The sequence below is a fragment of the Chiroxiphia lanceolata genome, chromosome 6, assembly GCF_009829145.1.
Source record: "Chiroxiphia lanceolata isolate bChiLan1 chromosome 6, bChiLan1.pri, whole genome shotgun sequence".
Lineage (NCBI taxonomy): Eukaryota > Metazoa > Chordata > Aves > Passeriformes > Pipridae > Chiroxiphia > Chiroxiphia lanceolata.
Genome location: NC_045642.1, coordinates 44,270,545 through 44,289,107, shown reverse-complemented (window position 1 = coordinate 44,289,107; position 18,563 = coordinate 44,270,545). Strand labels below are relative to the sequence as shown.

The 18,563-nt window shown below is 36.7% G+C and overlaps 1 protein-coding gene across 1 annotated transcript in view; it reads left to right on the top strand.

Moving 5' to 3' along the window:
* Nucleotides 1–18,563, top strand: part of CEP128 (centrosomal protein 128) — a 105,572-nt gene that overhangs the window by 26,688 nt on the left and 60,321 nt on the right. The window contains 4 exon segments of the mRNA XM_032690265.1: nucleotides 977–1,137; nucleotides 11,488–11,818; nucleotides 11,821–11,837; nucleotides 15,869–16,519. Of these exon segments, the coding sequence (XP_032546156.1) occupies nucleotides 977–1,137; nucleotides 11,488–11,818; nucleotides 11,821–11,837; nucleotides 15,869–16,519 (1,160 nt within the window).

The window sequence follows — 18,563 nt, the reverse complement described above, 5'->3', positions numbered from 1 at the left end:
TGACTTATTTTTGTATTTTAATACTTCAGCTACTGAATTATCTTGATTTTTAAAATAGCACTCTGACTCCCTGTTTTACAACTCTTATACAGAGCACTGGAAATTGGCTAGATCACGTACATGGCTGAGCTTCAGAAATGTAACACAAAATAATAATTTCAATTTTTTTTCTCCAATCAAGTTAATGTTCTACTGAAAAGTCAATTTACTTGAAACAATATGCCTTTCATGTTAATGAGAGCATGTTTTAATTTTCCCATTAATTATATAATAATAAATCAAGGTGGTTGTAAAAATATGAAGAAAATAAAAGTGTACTGGAGCTATTAAGATGTCTGCATGTATTTATATAATTTTTGCAATTATGTTTTACCTTGCTGTGTTATTTTTGTTTTTTCAAAGATACATGGGAAGAAGACAAATGGAGATTTATTTTTTTTATGCCTCTAGTAGTTGTCTATGAATAAAGACCTTTGAATTTCTGGTTAAAGGAATTTATAGCTTAGTCTTATCAAAAACTTTGATTTGACTTGTAGTATTCAGACATAGAATTCACAGATAATGTGACTTCCAAATCAGGAGGTGTTACTCTGATGGGATAAAATCTTGGCCTTGAAGCTTATGGTGAAATTTCATTTACATCAGAACTTCTCCATTGTTTTTTCCATCCTATTTTATTTTATTAAATTTTGTTGGTGTTTTGGGTGGTTTTGTTTTTTGCGGGGGGGAGTAAGGGGTGTGTGTGTGTGTGTAAGAGTGGAATACCCCTATAAAATGACTGAAAAATACTGTCTCATTCAGTAAAAGGTTATGAGGTTATGATAGAGCCGTTTTTCAGGTATTTTGGTCAAAATCAATAGTTATAGAATAGTCTCAAGTAGAGAAGAAAATTGCCAAAAGAGAAATGAGATAAAATTAATTTACCACAAGTCAGTGTTTCTACTGAGTCTGTTGCTCTGTTCTTGCTGTTTTACAGTAGCTGAAAGATACGAGAGAGAGAAGCAAGATCTGGAGAAACATATTTTGGAACTTAAAGCAAAGCTGAATCATAATGCTGTAATGTCAGAGGTAGAAGAACTAAAGAGATGCATAGAGCGTAAGGACAAGGAGAAAGCACAGCTTGTAATGCACATACAGGTAAGTTTGGTTTTGTTGCTTTTTGTTTGGCAGTGTTGTTCTTTTTTTTTTTTTTTATAATTTTTCATCTGTTTGACATTAGATGATAGATTAGGGATTAATCTTTCAAACTAGGAGTTACTGTCATGGTCTTCTTTATTGTGTAAATAACTTTGAAAAGTCATTTGAGTTTGCAGAGTTTTATTCTCTTCCATCTTAATACCAAAAAAGGTATTTGCTATTGCCCATGATTTCATGGTTTGGATTACTTCTTTCCCATGTGCAAAGAAAAGGTGATCTGATTTTTATTAGCAGTTATCATTAATAATGGGGTTTGGAATTACTTTTATAAGGCAGTACTTACTTCCTTATTCTTCATACCATCATGCTTCAGAACTAAAGTTTAACTTCAAAAACTCAGATGCCTTGGTCTACAAGATAGTGCGGTAGAGTAACAAAAGCAGATTACAATTTCTCTTTTTTAATCAATTAAATGCAATATAGTAATGTAATTATTATTATAAGTATTAGTGTTCTTATTTATGATAAGCAATACTATTTAACGTGATTCTCTGTGAAAAGAATAAAAGCAGTCTTTGGTACTGGAATTTTAGTTAGAAGACTTTTACCACAAAATTAGATCTAAGTAGGCAGTAGCCTTTTTTTTAAGATGGGAAATTTCAGTATTTTTTGATCTCGTCTAGATTTGTCATTAGTAGTAAGATGCCTGAACAGTAACTATTTTCTTCTCTCTCATGACTGTCAGAGAAATGAGGTTGTTTTCAAAAGTGTGTGTATTATTTCAGTATTCAAGGACTTAACATTTTATTGTGCTCATATTGGGGCATTCTGTAAGCATGGGGGTTTGTAATTTGTATTTATTTTTCTAGTGAGGATACTTTGAAATGATGTCATATCACTTTGGAAATTCAAATGTAGGAATTTATTTTTTGGTGTTTTCATAGATTTACAGGACTATACTGTTCAGTTTACTTCTACTGCTCTTTTACCTTGTCAACTCCTGTGCTGATTTGAATGAAACTAGTACATCAAATTATATTTCGAAAAAGTTGCAATCTCAAAATAAGTTCCTACATACTTTATGAAATTTGGTCATTGAATAGGTTTAAAAAGACCTCAAGTGCTTCTGTAGAGGGTAAAACAAGCAGAACTCGTTTCCTCATGCCCATCAGCATTGGTATTATAGCTGGCCTATAAACTCCAGACTAACCCAAAACATTGTTTTTTTGTTTTGTGGGGCCTGAGAAATTCCAATTACTTTGGAGGCAGGAATTGTGGAATAAAAACCCACAGAAAACCAATTACTTTAAAATTCTGCTTGTAGAACATGCTTTCTTAAGAGTCAGAATGATTTTCTAATACTAATTTCCTGCTCTGAAAATACTCATGTGAGAGTGCTCAGTCGGGGTCGTTGTCATTGCTCTGAGTTAGAAATCTTTGACTTCCCTCATTTTCTCAACAGAAAATACTTTGTTCTTCTTATCTGCTTCCCACTGCCCTTCTCCTACAGAGGCAGTAACAGGAAAATAGCTAGTGTGTTTTTCTTTTAATGAGACATCAAGGAGTGCAAGGATGTGAATTTCTAAACTGGTGTTCTAACAAAGCGTTTTGTCAAGCTTTTCTAACAGCTGCTCCTCTCAGATAGTCTGATTCCCAGTTGGAAGTGACCAGTCATGTTTGACTTGGGTGTAATTTATCTTTGTTTAATGGGGAGGATCTAACACTTGCCTCTGATGTAGATGTGATACTAGAAATTTCTTTTGATTTATTTAAATGTCATTGTTTTCAACAATTTGAGTTATGTGTTGTTCATTTAGTCCCCAACAGTTGCCATAAAATCACAGTGTGATGTAAAATAGAGAGGATGAAAAGGTTAAAACGTATTCTTAAACTTATGTTTAGAAGTGAGTTCAATCTTAAATTAATTTTCAAATTTAATAGAGAAACGTTTTATTTCAGTTATTGTTGTTTATGTGAGCATGCTGCTGTGAGATCTTGCAAATGTATACAACTATCTTAAATACACTTTTCTGCATGAAACTATAGATATTGGGCTGTTATGGTTGACTATTATGGTCTAATTATTATGACTAAGAAATAAATGAAGTGCACAAATTATAAGGATGCAATACCCTACTTTCTCCATAAGTGGTTTTAGACTCTTATGCCTGTGAAATTGTTTGATTTACTGCCTCTTCATTCTAATAAGGTCTTAGTACAGTCAGTTTGTTAAAATATTTCAGATTTTCTGAGGGAAAAGTATTGATGTGTTTATATAATATTAGAATTCTTCAGTAATACAAGTCTTTCAGTCTTATGAATATTGATTTGTATTCTCATTAAAATTCATGTTATGACTTCTTCTACAGATGAAACTGTTAGCCAATTATTGTCATTATATGAGCCAATTAAGGTTTCTGAAAATCAATAAGTAACTATTTTCTAAATTTAAAGATATCTTACAAAATAGAAGAAATCAGTACTTCTGCAGACCAGCCTGTATTGCCATGTCAATGTTCAAACACTGCAATAGTGCTCCAGATAGATCTAAAATGAACAGATGCTATTTGCTTTGATAAACTTTCTCTCTAAAATCACATATCAACCTGGGGGGAGGAAGATGGTTTTGGTGTATTTTGTACGATGTTATCTTTCAGAAAGATTAACAGTTCAAGCTTTGGAAAAATATAGAGAAGCCATCACTTAAAGAAATTGATTTTGTGCAACATACTTTTTACTGAATGAATGTACTTTTTGACTGATTGAATGTATCTGTCTTTGATTATTCAATTCACAGAAGTTATACTTGCATGAAAAATCTAAATCTTCTGTATTAGTGATTCCTAGTGGTTAGATACATTGTTTGACAAGAGATGCAGATCACATTGTGATAATAAATTAGTATCTGGGGTCTGTATTTGGGAAAAATTAGTTAGAGAATAATTAGGTTCAATAATTAATTGTTGAAAGCATTCCCAATGACAGTAGTATGATTGCATAGCATTACAATCTGGTGGCTGTACTGCTGAGGTACAGGGCACCAAAAAGAAATGAGGGAGAAAAAGACATATAGATCCACTTTAGGTGGCTGATCCAATTAGTATGGTGGGGTGAAATGTGACTTTCAATATTCCTACCGGTGTAGAATGTTTGCACATAGCTGTGATATAAGGCACTTGTTCTGTAAACTGTAGCAAATGAGTAGTCCTCACTTGCATTTTAAATGTTCACATGAGTTTTAAGGAATTGTATACTGAATACTCTATATGTAGTGTTTTCTATACCTAGGATGAATTTTGTTTTGTAGTTTGTGGTGATTTTATTTTTAAATTGGGTGTCAAAAACAGGGCAAGAGTATGATATGAGTAGTCAAACTAGGGACTAGAAGTCCAAACTACAGGAGTTTCTGGAATGGTAGTAATCATGTGTTTTGTGCCTGTAGTGATTAATTTACACTTCAGGTAAATAGCTAGTCTGTAACTGGAAAATGTTGTCCTCTTTCTCTGCCTCCAGTTTCTTATGAAAGTTAAAAGCTAGTTTACATGCTGGGATATTGAATCTGTAGAAAACTAGATGCACAAATGTTTTACTTGGGGCAAATGTTGCATCTGAGTTTGTTCATCACTTCTCTTCTGTGTCAACCCTAGCCAGAGCCTCTCATTTGAAACGTCTGTGGCAGTGTTGTAGTCTGAGGGCTCATACAAACTTTGTAATCAGTACTTGCATTTAGATCTCTGGAGCGTTAATATGCTGTACCCCCAGGATTTAGTAGCTGATCTTAATGACATTTTTCAGCTGTTCCACAAAAATAATTATCTCTTATAAAGATCTTCAGATATTAAAGCCAGGAGGAGAGTATTTGATGTTATATTAGGGGTGAATAAGTTGACATGAATATTCTAATACCTTCCCTTGGTTCTGTTAGCAGTGAAACTATGAAAATAATCAGGTTAGAAAAACTGAGACCCAGAATCATCTTGTGTAAAGATTGAGAAGAGGTAATATACCACAATTGGGTTTTTTTCTGTAGTAATCACAATGCAAAGTATGCTAACAATTACTGTATATATACGCAATATATTTTATCAACAAAATGTCCTGAATATCCTGGGTTGCTTCTGTCAGGAGAACCTCCATCCATACTGTTATAATGTATGTCACATAATATTATCATACTTCTGTTGCATCTAGAGAAGCTCACTGAGTTCTCTTTGTGACTGACCTTGAGCCACAGAAGACACCGGATGCTCCTTGGAATCTGAAGTGTTTAATCTATAAGGGCAGCATTTGTCATCTGTATAGAATTTTTTTGGAATCACAGGTGCTTAGTAATTTACCACTTGGAAGGGAAACTCAAGTGTCCAAGGAATGTAGTTTTTTCTCTTTTTTTCTAATGAGTGCAATCTCCTGAAATTGCTTGTCCTTTCTCTTGTATTATCTCAGTCTTGTTAACTTCAGTAACAATTGAGAAAGAGAAAATTGGATTAATATTAAAACAAACAAAAAAACCCTCCAGCAAACAACTCCAAAACACTCTACATCTCTGTATTCTTGTCATGGAGAAATCCTTAAAATATTTACATTCTGAATTGCCTAGAAGGGTAATTCCAAGATAGAAGTGTGAAACTTAGGGTATTCTGCAGGGTCTAAAGTAAGCATCACTCTGCCAAATTCTCCTGCCATAGTAAAAGGGCAGCCTGCAAGGCTCAGGGCACAGCTGTATCGAGGGGAACCACCATCAATATGTGCATAGACACGGTTGTGACACTGAGCTCATTGTCCAAACTTCAGTAATACAGAACTGAAGAGGATATCTTCAGACTCATTCCACTGGACATAGACCTGCTTACAACTTTCAGCACAAAGTTTAAAAATGTTCTCAAAACAAAGATGGAGACTGAGATCTTTGATAATTCCAATTTCTTTAGCACTAACACAGCTCTAGGCACTGTAAATCTGAAGAGACCTGGGAGCTGGGTTAAGGTGTAGTCTGTGATCAGGACTGATGTTTCTCTTTGACCGGTTCCCTCAAATCCCACAACTGTGGAGGCTGAGAGCAAACTTATGTTTGTTGTGTTAGGTGTTTAATTTATTTGTCATTTAGTGCTATGTGCTTTCTCTTCTCCCTGCTATGTCATCCTAATGAAGGGCAACTTCTTTCTGACAGGTAACACAGTATTTCACCCTTAATGCAACCTCCCAAACAAACCAGCAAAAAAAATAATGAGAACCCTGTGGTGCAACATTTGATTATAATACCAGAGTGGTTTCCTTCCAGTCCCTGACCCAGCATCTATCTGAGTTTCAGCCTGTGCTGAACTTGTATTCAGTACTGCTCTGACCATGGCTGCAATGGAATGTGCATACAAACAGCTTGGCAAAGGAAGCCGTCAAACTATGTGTCTTACATTAATGATATGCAAGAGAAGTGTAGGGAACAGAACAAAGATCTCTATGTAACCTTTGTTGGTCTCACCAAGGCTTTCAATACTGTGAGCAGAAAAGGTCTATGGCAGATTTTGGAACGTTTAGGATGTCCCCCCAAGTTCTTTAAAATGATCATCTCACTTCATGAGGATCAGCACGGACAAGTCAGATATGGCAATGCACTTTCTGAGCCCTTTCTAATAACCAATGGTGTGAAACAAGGCTACGTTCTTGCACCAACCCTTTTCACAGTCTTTTTCAGCATGATGCTCCAAAGGGCCACTGCAGACCTCGATGATCAGGATGGTATCTACATTCAATATCGTACTGATGGAAGCCTTTTCAACCTCAGGCGACTGAGGGCCCACACCAAGACCTTAAACCATCTTGTCTGGGAACTGCTCTATGCTGATGTCGCCGCCCTCGTTGCCCACACAGAAGCAGCTCTGCAGCGTTTAACATCCAGCTTTGCAGATGCTGCTGAGCTCTTTGGGCTGGATGTCAGCTTAAAGAAGACTGAAGTTCTCTATCAACCTGCACCTCAGGAAGTCTTCCATCATCCCCATATCACCATTGGCCAATCAGAGCTCAAATCAGTCCAGCAGTTTAATTACCTAGGTAGCCTCATCTCCTCAGATGGTAAAATTGCAGAGAGATAGACAACAGGTTAGCAAAGGCATATAGTGCCTTTGGAAAGCTTCATAAAAGAGTCTGGTGTAATAAACACTTGAAGAAAAGTACCAAGATCAGTGTTTACAGAGCCATTGTGCTGTCTGCTCTTTTATATGGTTCCGAATCATGGGTCATCTACCGCCACCACCTGCGACTCCTAGAACGCTTCCATCAACACTGCCTCCGTACAATCCTAAACATCCACTGGTCAGATTATATGACCAATACATCTGTTCTAGAACAAGCAGCAGTCACAAGTATTGAGGCCATGTTACTGAGAACACAGGTGTATTGGGCAGGGCATGTCCAAGGATGAAGGACCATCACCTCCCTAAGATCTTGCTTTATGGTGAACTTGCCATCGGCTGCTGCATGAGAGGAACCCCGAAGAAAAGATACAAGGACTCCCTGAAACAACATCTCAGCCTTGGCCATATTGATCAACATAACTGGTCTATTCTGGCCTCAATCGGGAGGCCTGGAGACACACCGTCTATAAAGCTGCTGCTTCCTTTGAGAAAGCACGCAGGATCACCTTTGAGGAGAAAAGACAACACAGAAAGAATCGTGTCTTGCAGAATTTACCACCTAAGGAGTCTTTCTGCTGTGCCTTTTGCAATCGGACGTGTCTATCTCGTATTTGCCTTATTAGCCACCACCGTGCTTGTAACAAATGTGGATAGAGCCTTTCCCAAATCTTCGTTCGTGAAGCCCAGCCATGATGACATTAATGATAAAATTTTATGATGTATTGTCTGCATGCATTTTTAATTCACTTTACAACTGAGAGTCTAAGTTTCTGAAAGAAAAATGAGGACTAAAAGGTTGAAGGGAAACTGAGAATTGGAACTCTGGCAGATGGCTGTATACAAATGATATAATATGTGATGGGGAAACAGTTACCTCCTTACTCCGGGTGTTATTCCAATATTCAAGAATGACCATATGTGCATCCATAGTAGGATGCAGATATAAACATTTTGTGCAAGGTACTTTGTTATTTTAAGAGAAAATGGGTACCTTTCAAGACTGAAGGTCTTGACAAACTTAAGAGAGTAGGCACATAGCATTTACTTCATTAAAATTTTATATATTAAATCTAATGTTTTTTGAAAATATGCTAAAATTGAAAAATGTGATGCTATGCATTAGCTTAATTAACATGGTTTTTTAGTTGTAAAGATTGTTTAGAAAGAAATTAAAAGCTGAAATTTATAAGATCATCATTATGAAATGAAATTGCAAGGTCATACTTTCACAGCACACCACTGCCAAGTATGATGTTGTCCCAATGACAACAGCAATGTGCTTAACTACTTCTTGCTAACAAATCAATCTTAATTCTCATAAGGTCAAAATTAGGGACTAAAAATATGTAGTATGCTTAATGGAGGTTTATGTGTTGTATTAACTACTTACTCTTTGCTGATAATGCAATTCCACAAAAACCAGTGATCAGTCATTTTCTGAGTAGTGTTTGTCTGAAAGGGATATCATATTTAGCAAGGTATGCTCTACTGACCCAATCATTAAATGAAAACAACACGCTTTAAAATGGTTCTAATGACTTTCATTGTTGTAAAGGGTTGCTTCAAATCAACCACAAGGTTGATATGTGTAGGCAGGTAATGACAAATAGTGAGGCGATCACTTGTCTATAAATGTTCTGTTAGAAATGTTACTTTGAACAATCAGTCATCCTGCTTTTTTTTTTTTTTTCCACAACATGCCTAGAAATTGGGATTGTGTGTTGAGATTTTTTCAGGAACCAAAAGGCATGACCATAATCTTCGGGTTTTGTAGACACCTAAACTCTGTACATAGACAGTGAGGTTTGAAGTATGCTCTTAAAGATAAGAATGTGGAGGCCCTCTGTTTCTCTATCCTCTTGCTTTGCAGAGAAGGCTGCAGGAAATTTTGACTTGCTTTGCTGCTGATTTCAACTATTGGGTCTGTGCTGGCTTAACTTTTCTAAGGAAAGTGCAAACTATTTGCTAAGATCTATCATATTTACACATACTGTAAAAATAAAACATTAAAATTCACATTTATATTGGTACATCTGTGTCAAAATTAATTTTTCCTCCTCATGCAAGTAGCTCATATTGATAAATTAGTTGCACTTCAAAGTAAATAACTAAAACAAATGTTCCTCTTTTTTTATTATACTGTAAATCAATAAATTGGAGATTGATTTGCTTCTACACAATGACCTGAATGTTTATAGTTAATTGAACATTGTTTTCTGTGTTTAAGCTTAGACTCATTTCAGTAAAAAGTCTCTGGGGGCTGTACTTCTACTAATGAACTGTATTCTCTGGGGGAATGATATATAAATAACTTTTTTAATGATGCAGAGCTGAGCAGTACATCAATTTAGGCTGATATCCTCTATGGTGCCTCCAGAAAGACACAAAATGGGAAGTGATAATGTTATTTATAATCACAATTGAAGAAATGATGCCCCATTTTAGAAAATCTGTTGAAGGGTAGATGTAATATCTGACTGTATTTTATCAGGCTGTTTCTAACTTCTGCTATACTCAGTTTTTATCTTTAAAGAAGTATTATAATCTCTATTTTCACTGGAAATTAAGCTTGTTTTGATTAAAATTGTACCTTGTGAGCTTTTTTTTGGTTGGTTGTTTTGTCTTATGAATCAAGGTTAGATCTGGTAATTTTGCCTGATGAGCTCAAAAATGCAGTTTAAAATAACAGTGAAGAAGAATACACGTGAGGTTTTTTCTAATGTATAGAACCATAAATTAAAAAAGGCTCCTGTTTTATTTTGCCACCTGTGTAACATTTTCTCCCAACTGTTCCATAAACTGTTTACCTATTGTTTTGTTATCTGTATTTAAGTTGTATCTTAGAGCAGGAATGTTCATCCTACAGATAAGCAAGTGATTGTCCAGTGGATAATCCTACTCCTGGTTTGCATCATGGGTACAAGTAGCAAGATGGATGAATTGTTCTTGGTTATAGCATCAGTCCCTTTCTGTCTGTATTTTTTGACCATGATCTGTCACATGCAAGAGTGCACATGCAGTTGTCTTTTCAGCACAGCAAATACCATCCTGAAAAGATTGGTACAATTTACTGCCTCCAGGTGATGGCCTGGTTTTCAAATAAATAAAACAAATCCAACAAACCAACTAAGAAGGAGCCCCAACCAACAAACCCAAGTCTCCCTCCCTCCCCCAACCTTGTGGAAGGATCTTTATCTAAATAGTTATGCTCTATGCATCTGTAAAGTTGCTTATTCTTTTCTAGGCAAAGTACTTTTCCCTTGTCTCTTCTGAATTACTGCCTGTTTAGTCTATATGTGCAATTTTATTCAGTCATTCTGAAATCTAATCCTCTTCTCAAGTATTCAGTCCCTTGAAGCTTGATAATATTTTTCACTATAGATCAGGTCCATCAAATTCATCTATGTCATTAATGAAAATACTGAATGGTATGAAAACAGTCTAAATAGACCCAAAATACCGAATACTAATATGAATTTCTACATGATGATCTCAGTAAAATACAGTTTTGCTAGTGTAGCTTCAATAGCTGATTTCTGAAAATGTCCTTGCAGAAGGTTTATGAAGAATATTTTTCCTGAGTTGATTATGAGTCCTGAAAAATGTAATTTGAGAAAGGCAGCACTTGTTATTTTTAAAATTAATGGTTCAAACATCTTTGCACTTTGTTCTAGAAACCAAGCAGCTGGATTCTCTTTGTATTCAGTGCTTTCAAATATACCCTTATTCAGCATGTTGCTTTCATAAAAGCAACCAGCATAAAACTAGGTAACAACTAGCTCATATAGTGTAGATTACTTTGGGTGTGATGAATACTATTGTTTCCTTGCCAATTTTCTTTTTTCCTCTCGTCTGCTTACATTCGTCTCCCTACATTTTAATCTTTGGTTTATTTCTTATTTGTGTAGTGTGTAACATATGGTCAGTGACTCCATCTAAAACCTATAATACAGAAAAATAACAAGAACAACCAGAAGAAGAACAAATGCAGGAACGATAGAGTAACTATGTATTTTACCTTGTCTTGAAATTAATTCTTCACCACTGCAGAGGGGAAGATTCTCTGGGCTAACAGGGCTTTCCTTCATAGTCAAGCAGATCTTTTATGCAATTCATATTTTAGATAGAAAAGTGATTTAACATTCCTGTATGTTGTTTGATAAGGTTTCATACTGCATATCTTTGGAGTCAGAATGTTCGTATTTTTTTATGATGATTCCAGGTGTTAACATCTGACCTGGAAAACAAGGAGAAGCAGCAGGAAAAAATGCTGGACCAGCTAAAGGAGATACAGAATTGCTACAAGGCTTGTGAGAATAGATGTAGACAAACTGAACTCCAGTCTTCTGAGTTAGCTCAACAGGTTGAAGAAAGTACCAAAGAAGCAGAACGGTATCTCTCTGAATTCAAGCACTCAGAGGCACTCAGGCTGGAGACTGAGAAAAAAAGAGAAGATTTGAAGGTGAGAGCACAGGAAGCCATCCGCCAGTGGAAGTTGAAATGTAAGAAACTGAGTCGTGAGACAGAAAAACAAAATGAAACTATCAATGACCTGATGGAAAGAATAGTCAGGTAAGGTTGGTTGATTTTTTTTTTTAATTTTTTTTTTTTTATACCATTTCCGTTTGCTTTAGAAATGAAGATAAGGAGTTTATTTATACAAACTGTGACTTAAACTGCTTTCTACCTTAAGTTCTGGACCAAATTTTCTGGTAAACTGGAAGACAACTAATAGGTGGCAATATTTTTTAGCTATTATGGAGTTCCACATTCTCTTCTTTTTCTGGTATTTATTCCAGTTTCTTCACTTAATCAAAGCTTTCTTCTTGTAAAGAAGAAGATTTCTCTATGAATGCTGCTCTTACTTTTCAGGTGTTGATTAACATAGTTTAGCTTATTTTTTAGTTAATTTTTGAGGAAATAATGTGATGTTATTTTTTTAAAAAGCTTGAAATCCTACTACATAATAACCCTTATTCAGTTTATGCTTTATCTCATGTAATGGACAGTGGTAAGATCTTTGAAAGAAGGTGTTTACTTTCACCATGTGTGTCAGATGGCTAACAGACCTTAATGCTATGTGACCTTTGGCACAACTAAGAGTACTTTTAGTTCTTTTCTGTATTTAAGCTCTTCTCAGGCTCTAGGCTTAGTAATGACATCTTTTGTTGCCAGTAAAGACTGCAAGTTCTGAAATATTATAAGGACTGCAACTGAATTTGAATTTGATATGTGGAGGCAGAAAAATAGATATTTTTTTGTTTGAGAATGTGCAGAGATTTTTTAGCAAAGTGGAGATTTTAGCCAAAAAAGACACCTAACCTGCATTTGGGATGAGCATGCTGCTAACATCTACCATGCAGTTCCAAGGTTTTTCCATTGATCTAGTTAGAGAGTCTGTCTTCCTTATTTTTTTTTCTCTTTTTTTTTTTTTTTTTTTTTTGCTGTTCATGTGTATTCAGTTTCAGCCTCTGTATTTTTCAGAACTTGTTATTTGAAAAGTCAGTTTGTTAACATTGATCATGTCACATTTCTGGGCCTTTAATTTACCTTTGTTCAGTATGGTAAACCACTTATTAATCTCTTTTTCCTCCTATAAAGTTTCTCAGGCAAAAAATAAGGGGTTTTTTTGGTTTTTGACTTAGAAAAATTTCTTGATTTGTTCAGCTTCTGACACTGCTTTAAAGACAAACACTCACATCAATGCTAGTGCTGATCATTCTGTCTTGGAATAGTAGTAGAAACCATCATTCTGTTGGCAATGAGTCTATGGGTCTGTATTTTCCAGTGGCTGGATCAAAAGTTGCTTGCTGCTATAGTGGCTAGTACAGTGCTAAGCTCCATAATGTGAGCTTTAATCTTAACTCACATGCTCTGCTGGTGCAGTCTATTATATTGTATGGCTTTTGTTTTTATAACACTTCCCTCACCTCTTTTCGTGCATTTTCTCATAGCATTCATACAATTTAGATTACTAAATCTGATGGGCTTGAGATGTCTTCATCCTCTGCTTTGTCCTGGTCCAAGATTGATGTTTTCAAGGAATATATGGGGTGCAGTATTGGATTTCTGTATTAATCCTCTGTTGTTTCTGATCCAGTAACCTGTTTGGAGGCTTGTACATGAATGTACGAGCGTGGTCAACGCACAGGAGAAGCCACAATGGGGCTGATACCGGGTTGAAATTAATAAACTCTAGCAGATCTAAACTGTGATTCCTGGAGTTGCTGTTTCTCTCCTGAATTGCCATTCATATTCCTTACTTTTTATTATTATTTACTCTATCCGTGCTCCAACAATTCATTCCATAGTAATCTTGTTGTATTGGTTAGCCTGAGCGCTTGTCTGGGGAAATAAGGTTTGCAAACATTTAAGAAGCTGGTCCTCTGTTGCCTAGGAAAATAGAGTTTTTAAGGAAAGGAGGAAAACCTGAATCATTTAGAAATCATATATGTCTATCAAATGGACAAACAAGAAGCAAAAAGTAGAGGCAAGTTATGAATGAGTAGCAGTAGATCTCCAAAAGGTTCTGAAGTCACTGTTCATGTAAATGCATGGACAGGTCTTTGTAGTGGCACTTAATAGTGCTGTCCACATTGAAATTTTCTTTGTTACATAAGACTCCTTGACGTGGATTTTATCACTTCTTTCTTGTATAACAAATACATTCAAATGCTAAATGCAGTCACTTTGTTTTAAACCCCTTTAAAGAAATGCTGTCTGTATTAGTTCTTATTTTTAAAGTTGTCACCATCTTGCCAACAAATTTGAGGTGTCCCCGGTTAAGAAAGTTTCTTCATTTGAGGATATGTAATATCAAATGAACTGTGTGCCATTGTGGAGGTTACAAACAATATTTCATGTTTTCAATACAAAGTTGTAAACAGTTTCCATATGAGGATATAATCAATCTAGATGCAACATTTATTATAAGATTCGGGGAACTAGATGAACATAATTTAGGGAGCTTTGGAATATACAGACAACTAGCAGCCGAGACAAAATTCTGTAAAAATAAGTAGTAAAGAAAAAGAAGAAATGGCAGTCTGTTGTCTTTGATTACTGTAAGAGGACTCCAAAGGGTTGATGGCAAATTTTCAAAATTGGGTTGCAGTCATGGCTTGCAATTTTGAGACATTCCAAATATTTGCAGACAATGGGTGGGCTGTAGAAAAACGGGTTAGGTTTCATTCTTTTGGAGATACTGGGATAATTTGGATAAAGTTTTGTTCATGTAGTTGTCCTTGATATTGGTTGACTCTGGAATTTCTAACATCTTGTGTCTTTTGGAATGAATTTTTCTTTTAAGTATGGAATGTAGAAAACATAATTACACTCAAAGTAAGTTACTTACAGATTTTATTTTGAAATGTTACTGGGTTTTGTTTTTGTTTGGTTTTGTTGTGGTTTTTTTTAGCCAAATCTTTCAATTAGAATTACAGTGTTAGGAAAGTCTTTTTGTTTGGTTGGTTTTTTTTCAGAAAAAAAGCATGACGGTCATGACCCCATGTCCTCAATTTATTATTTTTGCATTTTGCTTTGCATTTCTTATTTTTGATGTAATTGCAAATTGTTTTATTATTTTTAACCTGCACACTTTTTAACTTGATTTGCCTTTTTATTCTGGATTATTTCAAGTAATTTTGCTATATCCATAAGAAGTGGGCACTGTTTGTAGATTTAGTAGAAATACTTAGTAAAAGTCAGTATAAAATTTATTAAACCAGTTTGAAGAATCCAGTAGTTTGTGATACATCAGAACAGATTGCCCAAACAGGTTGCAGAGTTTCCCTCACGGGAGATATTCAAGAACTGTCTGGACTCAATCCTGTACAATGTGCTCTAGGATGACCCTGCTTGAGCAGGGAGGTTGGACCTAATGACCCACTGCGGTCACTTCCAACCTTACCCATTCTGTGATTCTGTGGGTATTTGTAATATAAAATATATCAATATTGGAAAGAATACCCAAACCCTTAAGTTCCTTAGGAGAACAGTAGGATTTTTGTTACGTTTGGCTGATTTTTATTTTGAAGATGACATCTTCATTTCTTGGCTTTGACGCATGAGCAAACCAAGCTTTTAACTGCTATTAATTCATCTACTGATTAATTCATCAACTGTAGTTTAAAAAAAAAGTTAAAGTGGGTATACTTCATATGTAATATTTTAGAAAGTAAACAAAATAAATCAGCATATGGAATGGACCTATAGGTAAGATATGTGTGACCAATAGTCCTCCCTGTATTCTGCTGTAATACCTCATTTCCTCCGTCTCGCTAATTAGAGGAACTGGTAAAGAAACTCTTCTCAATCTGCAAAGAAAGAGTGTGAGAAGCAGGGAATTAACCAAAACTATCCCTGCTTGTGAGGCTAGATAATTTAAGGACAAGTACAAATTTGAGATCACACATGTTCTGTGTCTAAATTTAAAGAAACACTGAATACATTTGAACTGAGTTCATGACAAGCAAAATTTTTGTATTTTCACAGAACAAAGTATGTTAATTGTTCCTTAGACATTCCTAATGTCTAAGGAATCTGTCCAACAATTATCTTTAAGGACTTTAGGTCACAATGGATTTCTTTTTCTTATTTCCTAGGCCCTCAAAGAAAAGGATGATCTCAGAAGTCAGCTTCTCTCAGCTATACACCAAATAGAAAACCTCCGGAAAGAGCTGAATGATGTGCTTACAAAGAGAGCCCAACAGGAAGAACTCCTCCACTGTAAAGAGGTAAAACTGAACGAAGTGAAGTCACATGAGATATCTCTTGAAGAAGAGATCAAAGAAGTTCAAGGTACTGTAGAAAAATTGGAGAATGAATTGAAAAAGCAAGTCTTTCTACAAAATCAAATGCAAACTGAGAAGGAACACTTGAAGACAGAACTTGCAACTATTAACTTGATCCATAAAAAAGACCAAGAACGACTCTTAGAAATGCAAGCAGATGTAAAAAATTTAAGCTCTGTACGTGTGGAACTAACAAACAAAATAGCTGAAGCAGAGAAAGTCAAAAAGGAATTACTTAAGAGCCTCTCAGATCTCCAGAAACAGCAGGAATCTAAGCATGAAGAGATGACTTCAGCTAACAGGCAGCTGAAGATGGAAAGAGAAGTTCACCTACAGGAGTTGGCAGATCTTAGATCACAGTTACAAAATGTCAAAATCAAACATGAACAAAAGGTTCAAGAACTCGTGAAACTTCTTAAACAGGAAAAGGAGGATGCAGAGGCTCAAATTAGAATCCTAAAGGTACTTATTATGAAGAATTCCAATGTCAGACTTCCTCCCCCTTCATACACACCCCCCACATGCCCCCTACCAATGAATGATGAAGATAACCGAGTATGGGCTTTAATGCACTTAACACACATTTTATTCCAGGGCATCATAAAAGCTTAAAGTTCAGGATAAAAAATTTAGCGGTATTAGTTTTAGGTCAAAATCTTAGTTCAACAGTAGTGAAATAGGTATGTCTGTGATCACAACAGAAGGAAATATAAGAGGCTGTAATGTTTTAATATGGCGATTGAGTGAAGTCTCAGGTGACTGAAAAAAAAGGGAACCATTGTACCTATCTTTAGAAAGGGTGGAAAGGGGGACCCTGGGAACTACTGACCTGTCACTCTCACCTCTGTATCTGGGAAAATCATGGAACAGGTCCTTCTAGAAACTATGCTAAGACACATGGAAGATAGGGTGATGATTTGGGACGGCCAGCATGGTTTCATCAGGGGCAAGTTCTGCTGGACCAACCCAGTGGCCTTCTATGATGGAGTGACTTCATCAGTGCACAAGGGAAGGGCTGCAGATGCCATTTATCTGGACTTCAGTAAAGCCTTTGATATGGTCCCCCACTGTAAGGCTTGATATGCATATAGGTAACCCCAGGCACCTGTTTTAAAAAAAAGTTATTTTTACAGTCGAGAACACTTCAATACAGCTGGCCTAGAAGGCAAAGGTGGAAACCCATTTTGGTGCTTTTATAACAGCTTTTGCATGCGCAATAAAAGCCCAGGCTGAATTCTTCCCCTGGGCTTTATGGCCTACCTGGCAACCCTGCAGGGGCCTCCAGGCGTGTCTATGAGAATTTTATCACTTGTAGCAAGGGAGTTACCTCTCAGCAGACAGATAATGAGAACATCATAGCACCCTGCATGAGAATTAATTCCTTCCCACGTAAAAGCTTTTCCCTGGGAGCAAAGGTTTCCTTGAATGGTGCTAAACTCTCCCTCCTTGATATTTCTTCCGAAGGTCTTCTGCTCCTACAGCCACATCCTTCTCTTTAAATTGGAGAGAGATGGATTTAGTGGGTGGACTGTTAGGTGGGTAAGGTATTGGTTGAATCCAGAGAGCAGCGATCAGTGGCTCAGAGTCCCAATGGACATCAGTGACAAGTGGTGTCTTTTCTGTATTTGGACCAGTGCTGTTAAATATCTTCATTAATGACATACGTGAAGGGACCAAATGCATCCTAAACAAATTTGCAGATGTCACTAAGCTGAGTGGTGCAGTTGACACACCTGAAGGGTGGGATGCCATCCAGAGGGACCTGGACAAGCTCAAGATGTGGGCCCATGGGAACCTCATGAGGTTTAACCAGACCACGTGCAAGGTGCTGCACCTGAGTCAGGGCAGCCCCTGGTATCAATACAGGCTGGGGGAGGAACAGATCAAGAGTGGCCCTACTGAGAAGGACTTGGGGGTGCTGGTGGATGAGAGGCTGGACATGACTCAGCAATGTGCACTTGCAGCCCAGAAAGCCAATTGGATCCTGTGCTGCATCAAAAGAAATGTGGCCAGCAGGTCGAGGAAGGTGATTCTGCCCCTCTACTCTGCTCTGGTGAGACCCAACTCGGAGTGCTGCATCCAGCTGTGGGTCCCCGGCACAGGAAGGACAAGGACCTGTTGGCACAAGTCCAGAGGAGGGTCACCAAGTTGATAGAGGGATGGAGCACCTCTCTTGTAATGAAGGCTGAGAGAATTGGGCCTAGGAAAGAGAAGGCTTTGGGGTGCCCTCCTTCCAGGGAGCCTACAGGAAAGATGGAGAGAGACTTTTTACAAGGGCATATAGTGAAAGGTCAAGGGGAAATGGCTTCAAACTGAAAGGCAGTAGGTTTAGATTAGATATTAGGAAAAAATTCTTTACTGTGAGTGTGGTGAGGCACTGGAACAGGTAGCCCAAAGAGGTTGTGGATGCCCTATCTCTGGAAGTGTTCAAGGCCAGGTTTGATGGGGCTCTGAGCAACATGGTCTGGTGGAAGATGTCCCTGCCCATGGCAGGGGAGTTGGAAGG